Raw genomic sequence first — 9594 nt, 5'->3', positions numbered from 1 at the left:
TCTGTTGACCCAGGTCTTCCCAGCAATGTCCTGGCTCACTTCAGGGCCACCTTCATCTCCTTGTTTGTCCAACAGGGTCATTCCAGGTTGGGAAAGGATTTAGTATCTCTTGGATGTTGCCTTAATTATTTATGGGATTAGAAGTTGTGCTTTTTTTTTTTTCCCCCTTGTTCTTATTTTAAAAATCACATAATTATTGCCATAAATCTTTAGGGTGCCTTTTCAGCCTCATTGCTGAGAAATTAGCCATTAACTTCCAGGAAGTCCACTACCTTTTCATAGTCAGACCTACATTTTCTGACCTTTGATAAAGTAACTCCCAGCATTCTGCATAATTGATGACCACCCATAAAAATTCTCATTATTAACCCTGGAGCCTCGTGTTTGTCTCCTGCCCCCTCCTCATTTGTTGGATAACTGGGGGTGGGGTGGGGTGGGGTGTGTGTGTATGTGTTGCAGTTGGTGGTAGTGGTGGGGTGTGTGTGTGTGTGTGTGTGTGTGTGTGTGTGTGTGTGTGTGTTGCAGTTGGTGGTGGTGTTAGGATAACCACAGCAGTGAATCAGAAGCTCTAGGGCTTTGGAGGTTGCAGATGATGACTTATGGCCTAAACTGGCACGTTGGCTAAGCAGGGGATGAAGGTCAGGGCCTCCCCAAACAGGCAGCCCTGACTTTTCTCCACAAACTGGGCAGTGGAGTACCTCGGGAGTGGCCCAGACACCCCAGCCCAATCGGAGACCCCTCCTCCTGTGCCTCACAGGCTTGAAACCACAGGAGTGGGACAAGCACAGGCTCTGGGCCCCAGTGGTGGCCCCCCTGGGAGCCAGCAAGGCTTTGGAAGGTGGAATTGGGCAAGCCTTGGTTAGGTGGGGCATGCATTCCTGCCCCCTCCTTGGGCACTGGGGGAAGGGTTTGAAAGGTGCTGAGTAGCGGCCAAAGGGCAGTTTTGGAAACCGCCTGGGGGATGGCAGTGGGAGAGCAGCTGCAGCTGGGTGCCTGCGTCCCTCCGGACGCTGGGGTGGGCTCCCAGGCAGTCCGGGCTGGTCCCTGCCTCTGTCCCGTTGCAGCTTCCGGAGGTTACAGGGCGGTGCCACTGGCTGTCGCTTGGTTTCTGGCACTGGAGGCCGAGGTATCCCAGCCCAGGCTGGTTGGTGACTGGCGTTGGCCGTCAGCAGCAAGAGCTGCAGATGCGCTGCTGGCCGCTTTCAGGAACCGATGACCTTTTGTCTTGTTCACCCGTTTCCCTCGGAGGCAGGAGACTGTCCCAGGGACAGGGAGCAGACCCTGTCTCCAGCCTTGGAGGAGAACAAGTCCCCCAGGGCAGGTCCCCTTGTCGCAAGTGGCAGCCAAGCCTGAGTGACCGGTTGTCCTTGCCCCCAGGGTGTCCAGAGAGTAAGGCTTCTTTTCTCCTCTTTCAGGGCGCGTAGTGGCGTAATGCCCGCAGACTCCTGCGAGGGCCCCTAAGTTCTTAGAGGACTGCTTTGCCTTTTGAATCAGAGAGGTGCAAAGTTCGATAAAGAATGGCCCTTGTGGATAAGCACAAAGTCAAGCGACAGCGATTGGACAGAATTTGCGAAGGTAAGAGCCAGCGTGGTTGGCGGTTTTTAAACAGAGAACGTGCAGGCCGGCCCTGGGCTCCCGGGCCCGGTCTCCTCGCCAGGCTGCTGTCCTGTCCCCACCCGCAGTCCCAGGCACCTGTCTGCTGTGTCTTTGGGGGTGACCTGGCCTGCCCTTCGAGTAGGCTGAAGGGGGCCCCAGGGCAGGGGTGGCGCAAGGAGGGCAGCTGGGGGGTCTGTGGCCCCAGGATCATTTTGCATGTGAAAGATAACCTACTTTCTGAAGTTTCTGGACTTTCTCCGCTTCAAACAGAAACAGTTGCCACTGCAAATACCTAGTGCCCAGCGTAGCCCCTCATGATACATTCATGTCCCTGGTTATCTTTGAAAATGTTCTGGAAGTTGTTCTGGTCATGAAAGGAAATTAAACAATTCAAATCTTACGGAAACAAGGGACAGAACTCTAAAATGTGGGTTAAGGACCATCCTCTCCTCGAGGGAGTGGAGAGAAGTCTAGGGCGTAGGCCTGGGCTATGCGTGAAGTGTTCCTTGCCGGCCCATGTCCACGCTGCCGGCTGTGTGTTTCTCTCAGGGGCCGTGGAGGGGAGCCCCTGAGCAGGGTGGGCTCAGCAGCCCCAAACATGCTAGCGCACTAGTTGGCCGGCTGACTCGGGCCCAGGAATATGCCTCCCACAAGCTGTCCACGTGGAATCGCTTGTAGATGTGTCTCAAGCTGATGGTGTGGAGGCCTTAAAAGTCAAGTTGTGCTCTGAGACTCTGCCCCGTGATGGCTCCCACCTAAAAGAACTGAAGAGCACCCACTGTCCCCCACATCCCTGGGTATAAGGAGGCTTGGGGAATTAGGGATATTTTTAGATATAATTTTTCAAACCTACAGAAAGATGGTTCCAGTGCGATGGACATTGATAATTCCCTTCGACTATATTCACCAGTCACTAACATTCGTTATCACTTGCTTCCTTGTATGCCGAGGTACATAGATAGAGATGCGTGTGTGTGTGAGAGAGAGAGTGAATGAATGGAGGATGGATGGATGGACTTTTCCAAAACTACCTGAAAGGCAGCTGCAGATGCACCCGTTTATTCTTAAGTACCTTTGGCGGCAGGTACGATTGTCTCCTTTCCTACATAAACACTCCACCACCATCACCCCCAGGGAACTGGAGGTCACTGCACCCTCATCTGACCTAGATGGCGTGCTCATGTCTCCCCCACGTGTCTATTCTGGCTGGCTTGTTTGCCTCTGTGCAGAAATCAATCAAGGAGCATAAGTGTGGCGTTTAGTGGTCATGTCTCCTTAGTCAAAAATAATTCCCTGGCCTTTGACTTTCAGAAACTTTGACGTCATTGCAGAACCCAAGCCAGTAGGTCTGTACAGTGTCTCACCGTCTAGGTTCACGTGATTGTTTGGGGGGGTCTTAAAGTTTTACTTCGGTCCTTCATTTTTGGTACCGAGTCCCCATTCCAGAAAGCCCCGGTGGATCAGCTTTCTAAGGTTGGTTATCAGGAATGTCTGCGGGCTGATTGCACCCCTTGAGCCCCAGTGCTTAACTCGAGATACCACATCGGAGACCAGAATGGGATCGAAGCGCCAGTGGCCTTTCCTTTCTGTGCTCAGGGCAGTCAGTGGCAGCAAAAAAAAACCATTAAAGTTTCTTTCAAAACCTCTTTCTCAGTCATAGTTCACCAGTCCCCAACCTTCCTTTTTTTAATAACAAATTCCAGGATCTCCTTTATTCATGAACAGTGTTCCTGAGACAATTCATTCTTTCATTCTGACTGTTTGCGACCCCCTGGACTGCAGCACGCGAGGAGACAGTTGCAATGGTTTGTTTAATTTTTCACTATCCACTGTCAAGGTAGATGCTTGACGAGAAGTTACCCAGGTGCAATTTATAATCCATGATCCCACACATTCATTTGGTGTCCCATGAAGTTTAAGAGCTGTTTAAAGATGCTTCGTTGGTGCTCCGTGCATTTATAAGCTGTTGCAGTGCCTTTAAAGGTCAGGGACTGAGGGTCCCCGTTTCCCAGGTGGTGCCGGCGAGCTATAGGGCAGTCAGTGAGCAGCTCGGGCACCCAGGCCATCTGTTGTTCTGCATGTGGCCTTGCCCTCCGATCAGCCCCGGGGATTCTGTCAGTTTTCCCTCCTGACAGCCTCACACATCTCCCTCCCTGGCTTTGGATTCTCACCAGGCTCTGTTCTAGAAACCTGAACTAACCGATCGAGAATGTTCTCCTTGGAAGTCCAGCAAGCCCAGCAAAGATTCTCTCCTTTCCACTGCCCCCACCCTACCCCTGAGGACTTGCAGTATCTCTCATTGTTTTATGATTTAAAGCGTGAAGCTGCCCTCCTCTGCTGTGGGCTTGAAGGAACGTTGTTTTCTCACTTGGTCTCTTGGAACACACATTCCTTCCAATTCTTCCCTCCAACCTGCTGCCAACCCCAAGCCTGACAAGCCTTCAGATGGCCTCAAGGGTCCCTCCCAGCCCTCCACTTTCCGCAGTGAACCCCTTTTCTCCAGCTGAGCCCAACTGGGTGGGAAGTCACCCCTGCAAACATACTTTTCCCACATTCTCTCTCTCTTCCTCCCAGAGCCCAGTCCGTTTCTCCCTCAAACCTTTCACGCCGGACCTTGGGGTCTCTTCCTCCTGAGCCACAGTCCCTGTGCGACCTAGTCTGTCCATCTCCATGCACCCAGAATCTGCACCTTTGTGCCTCAAAGGGGATGTTCCTGCTCGAGATTAAGCAAAAGTACAGAGTACAGCTTTGCGTCTCACCACCCAAAGTCTTGGGTTCAGGTCAGTTCAGTCGCTCAGTCGTGTCCAGCTCTTTGTGACCCCACGGACTGCAGCACGCCAGGCCTCCGTGTCCATCACCAATTCAGACTCATGTCCATTGAGTCGGTGATGCCATCTAACCATCTCATCCTCTGTCGTCCCCTTCTCCTCCCATCTTGGGGGCTCCATCAAAATCCATTAGAGAATAATAATAGTTTTTCAAGCTGACTTAAAAGCCATGTTTGTTTTTTTTTTTCCAAAAAGCTATTCTTCTGTTTCGATATTTGCCCTTTATTCTCTGCCTTTCTCGATGCCTGCTCTGTGCTGTTGCGTAACGATTGTGTGGAGCAGGGTCTGTGAACAGACTTGAGCAGACTGCAGTCCTCTCTTTCTGGTGCATGGAATAGGGCTGGATTTTCCTTTCTGTTTAGTTTGCTGGCTTAATTGACACATCATGTTTGTGAATGGCACCATTCAGAGTGTTTTAGGACCTAACGGCATCATGGCAGAACCAGTTTGATTTGCCCCAAGTATTTGTTGGCCAGAGAAGAGAGCTTGCCATCCCTTCTTATGGCGGAAGTAACCCAGAAGAGCATTTTCTGGGGCCCTGGGTTTATAGAACTGTAATATACCACAATGGCTTTGCTGACGACTTTTTGTTAGAACATCTTATTGTGGGTTATGGTACAATAAATCACTAAACACCATCCTTTCCTGTGGCTGTTGAAAATGTAATTTGGAGAAAAGTAGATATTTCATTTTACTTCATTTTGTTCAAATGTCTTATACATGTGGAAAAATGGTCCTGAGGATTACATCAGCTGAGCTAAGTCCCCTTCATTACATAATTCAGGAGAAGACTTCTCCTTTCCTCTACAGAAGAAAAAGAAATGTTAGAGACCTCCTATTAAATAAACAATCAAATTCAACATTCCTTACCTCTGAATTAGCTTCCCTGGTGGCTCAATTGGTAAAGAATCTCCCTGCAATGCAGGAGACCCAGGTTCGAGCCCTGGGTCGGGAAGATCCCCTGCAGAAGGGAATGGCAACCCACTCCCGTATTCTTGCCTGGAGAATTCCATCAACAGAGGAGCCTGGTGAGCTACAGTCCACAGGGTCACAAAAGTCAGACATGACTTACTAACACTTCTGTTTCACCTCTGGGATGCTCTCATGAAAACGGATTAAAAGGCAGTGAGGAAGATGGACGGGTTGGTTGGGTGGACGTGGGGAAGGAGACAAAGGTCATCTGGTGTCTGCCTAACACATAGTTATACATCTTGGAAATCTTTATCTAGATCAATCTTGTCTGTGAGGAGCAGAAGAAAAGACAGAGAAAATACTATAGGGATGAAGTGGAGGCAAACTCTTTCACCTGTGTCATTCTCTTCTTAATTGGATGAGCTTGCTGTTATTAAAGCACGTCTCCATGGACCGTTTCCCCAGGGATGTTCATTCATGATCCCAGGGTGTTCAAGGAGCAAAAATACTGTCTAAGAGCTTCTCGGTCTTATAGAGGTGGCAGAAGCAGTGTGAGGGCATCTGGGCCAGGTGAGAGCCCCCAGCAGGGAGGACTGGGAGCCTCTCATTGCCTGGCTCATGCGCTTCGGGGCCCACAGAGCAGAAGGATTGACCTGTATTTCCCCACAGGAAAAGCCTCATCTGTAGACTCAGACCAGAGTCATTTTGTCTTTCATTTGTATGCTTTTTGTTTGACCTGTCTTAAGAAAAGGCATTGTAGAATTATTGTTTTATAAAGCACTTGGAAGCATCTTATCAAGAAGCCATGTCAAAACTGGCCGCCTGTGTTGGTCCGCAATCATTTCTAATAAATATCTTTAAATAGCCCCAAAATGTAGACCTTAAAAATGGGATTCATAATGTTGCTATACATTATAATTATATGTTTGGATCAGGCAATTATGTACATTTCCAGTAATTATGTGATTAGTGATAATTACATTAGGCATGTAAATATACAATAGTCAACCAGACATGACTTAAAACTCTAGTATAAAGGAATAGGCTGAAGCAACATGGCACTGAGGTAAAGGCTCAGCAAAGGAAGGGGGAGAATGGTCAAGTTGCAGCTTCATAGACTTAGTTTGCAAAGGATAAATGTCCATGAGATAAATGGTTCAAAGAGAAGTTTGGAGCCGTCGCCCCTCCCCGGGATGCCCGCTTGGGGATTGGGTCTGTAGAACTGCCCACACTCAGGCCCCCACTTACTGCAGAGGAAAACCGGGTTCAACATTGTAATCATTTCTCAGACGGCGCTCACCTGTGAAATGCACGGTCAAGCTACTCTCTGCATTGGTTGATTTGCCGGTGGACTCTCATCGGGCTTGGCAGACTCTTTTTAAACTCCCCACATTTCTAAAAGCAGCGTGTTGAGGCTGCTTCCATTTGGGGTTTGGGTTGTGGTGACTTTAGTCAGTGGCCAGGTGCAGCTGTTTATCAGCGTCTGGGTATTGTTTTGTGGCCGCTGCTCTGCCTCTTGGCCCACCACGATGGGGCATGCTCCCCCCGAGGTGCCCGAGGTGGGCAGCTCCTGTCTCTGGCATTTGGGGTCACGCCTCCTAGGCATGAGCCGCCGCCTGCCTCACCTTCCCAGCCTGCTTCGCCCTGGGTGGTTTCATCTTAGTCAGGGGCACCTTTGAGGGAAGAGTGTCTGCTCCAGGCCCAGTGAACTCCTCGCAGGAACCACGGTTCCAACACGTTGGGCCAGGCCTCCTTGTTCAGAGCAGGCCTGAGGACAGTAGGGTCACCTGGCTTTGCAGAGCTGGAGGCCTGCAGATGGGGGAGCACCGTGTCCTACACAGCTCAACCTGAGCCCCAGTGTCTGGGGCGACCCTGCTACCAGCACCCCAAGATACAGGGCTTTGCTGCCTGCCTCCCACCCTCTGATTCCTTTTACAAATGACACGTGTGGGTGGAGTAAGTCTTCCTCCCCAAAGACACATGAGAGTAAGTCCCAACTGACGTGAACTCATTGCATCAAACCATTACTTATTTGATGAGCGTCCTGGACGTTGGTTGACACCCTGGCTCTAGAGTGCGAGGGGGATCTTGGTCTCCCTAGAGGCTTTCTGAGATGCCAGTGCTCCTTCAGGTCTGGGCTGGAACCTGGCTCGGGGGTGGTGGCAGTGGGACTGTGTCGCGGCCTGGAGAGCCTTCTGGACGTGGCCGTGCACCTGCTCACCACCAGCTCCATGCTGCCTGTGCTCCTTGCACGGGCATCAGAAGGGCTGGAATATCCACCAGCCTGCCTCCTGGGTTCTGGTTGGAGAGCTGTATGTGCCTGGAGGGGGCTTTCCTGGAGACTCGGTGGTAAAGAATCCTCCTGTCAAGCAGGAGAGGCAGGTTCGATCCCTGGGTCAGGAAGATCCCCTGGAGGAGGAGATGGCTGCCCACTCGGGTATTGTTTCCTGGAGCATCCCATGGACAGAGGAGCCTGACGGGCTAGGGTCGCAAAAGAGTTGGATGTGAGTTAGTGATTAAAGGACAACAGCGTGCCTAGAGGGTGCCGCCTTCCTGTTCATACCCTGGAACGAGTGAAACGTGTTGGGCAAGTCGGTCCTTTCTTGTCTGCAGAAGGTTCTTTATGGTTCTTTATGGCCCTTACCTTACAGCCAGGGCCTGTGTGAGGGCAGCCAGGACAGCTGGATCCCTGCCGGCAGGCTCTGATACTGCAAGCGGTCATCTTCCTCTGCCATCTTCACTCAATGCCCACTGTGCCTGGGTCCTTGCAAGTGAGGGACTGTGCTTGCTTTAGCCTGGACCTGGGCTTGGAGAGCAAAGACTGTTGCCACAAAGTCTTTTTTTCTCGTGCAGAGTCCTGTTCTTTGGGTTCGTTTTTACGTGTGTGTCCAGCCAGCAAGCACGTGATGAAGGAGGGGCGTGTCAGGAGGGAGAGGGCACCATCACCTTGACGAGGAAACCAGGGGATGTCTCCGGTTTCCAGGGGATTGCAGACGGATGCGATCGTGGGTAAGGTGTTTTCACCTCGAAAGCTGGCAGGTTTCTTTGGACTGGGGACACGTGACAGTGGGGGATTGAGGATGCTTCTTGGAGGTGGGTTATTTGAGCTGGAGCCAGGCAGGTGGAGAGGATTTGGGGATGATCAACCAAGGTGGCGTGAACCTATTCCTGATAAAACCGATGAGGAGATGTAACACGGGAGTATGTCGGGGAGAGGGTCGCGGCGTCGAGATGTATGGGGGATTCAGTGTCCTGAGACACTGCGATTTTGCAGGAAGAGCTGTTACTGCAGGATTTTATGGAGAGGAAGGAGGCAGAGTTCTCTGAGCACCTACTGACCTTGTGTCAGGCATGTCAGGGATCCAGCCGGGTCTTTCCGAGTAGATTCTGTCCCGTGCTTTTCACAGGCCCTGCATCCGAGGTGCGGTCCCAGCTCATATTTCCTGCTTCACCAGCACAGCCAAAACATGCCATAAAAGAGACTTTTTAATCCCACAACCTGTGGGAGTCAAGTGTAACTTTCATAACATGGCTGTCATTAAGCTGTATCATTATCTAGTCAAGAAATCATCAGGAGCCATGCCCAAGCCTCAGTTCTCATTTAAATGGCTAAATCATAAGTTCCGGGCGACCTGGGACTGTTCAGCGGGCAGCTGATTTGGTTGCAAGGCTCCACCTCGGGTCCTGGGTTTTCTCTGGAGAGTTGTGCTGATGACTGAAAGCCTCCCACTCCAGGTTGGGGTGCAGGAGCCCGGAGCCTGCATCCAGGGGCCTCTGGGGCTGCGTCCATCGTGGGATGACCGAGACGTCTGGTCTGTGCTGCTCGTTTTGTCTCTGTACTTTGTCACTTTGACGAAGGCGGTCTTAAAGCCCTGCCAGACCCTGTTTGCTCTTTTTCCAGTGTACGTGGGGTTTATTTCCCCCTCTCTGATTTAGATTAGCCAAGTAGGTTGCTTTGGTAGGGGATAATATGGAGACAGTAAAAAAAAAAGAAAAACTTTTTTAAAGACAGAAAGCTGTTTTTAAACATATATTCTCAAACACTTGACAGAAACAAGCAACAACCCAACACAGCCTGTACACATTTAAAAGTAGGAAGTGGGACGTCACGGGCCTATTTTTGGCCGTCGCTGCCGGAAATGAGTGTGACCCGCTAACCCCTGCAGTGCCCGTGGGAGGCAAGGAGGCAAGGGCAATGCTGTGGCCTCTTTCTGGCCAACAGCAAGCACAGGGACGCATCTCCAGGGATTTCTGATTT

General features: G+C 51.0%; 1 protein-coding gene across 1 annotated transcript in view; it reads left to right on the top strand.

Moving 5' to 3' along the window:
- The first annotated feature begins 1517 nt into the window (after positions 1-1517).
- The window catches only part of CTBP2 (C-terminal binding protein 2), a 47863-nt gene continuing 39786 nt past the window's right edge, over positions 1518-9594 (top strand). Inside the window, exon 1 of the mRNA XM_068961443.1 lies at positions 1518-1575. Within this exon, the coding sequence (XP_068817544.1) occupies positions 1518-1575 (58 nt within the window). The remainder of the gene's footprint in view (positions 1576-9594) is intronic.

This window comes from Capricornis sumatraensis, chromosome 23 (assembly GCF_032405125.1).
Source record: "Capricornis sumatraensis isolate serow.1 chromosome 23, serow.2, whole genome shotgun sequence".
Classification (NCBI taxonomy): Eukaryota; Metazoa; Chordata; class Mammalia; order Artiodactyla; family Bovidae; genus Capricornis; species Capricornis sumatraensis.
The sequence above is the reverse complement of the archived record's forward strand: the minus strand, read 5'-3'. Positions and strand labels throughout refer to the sequence as shown.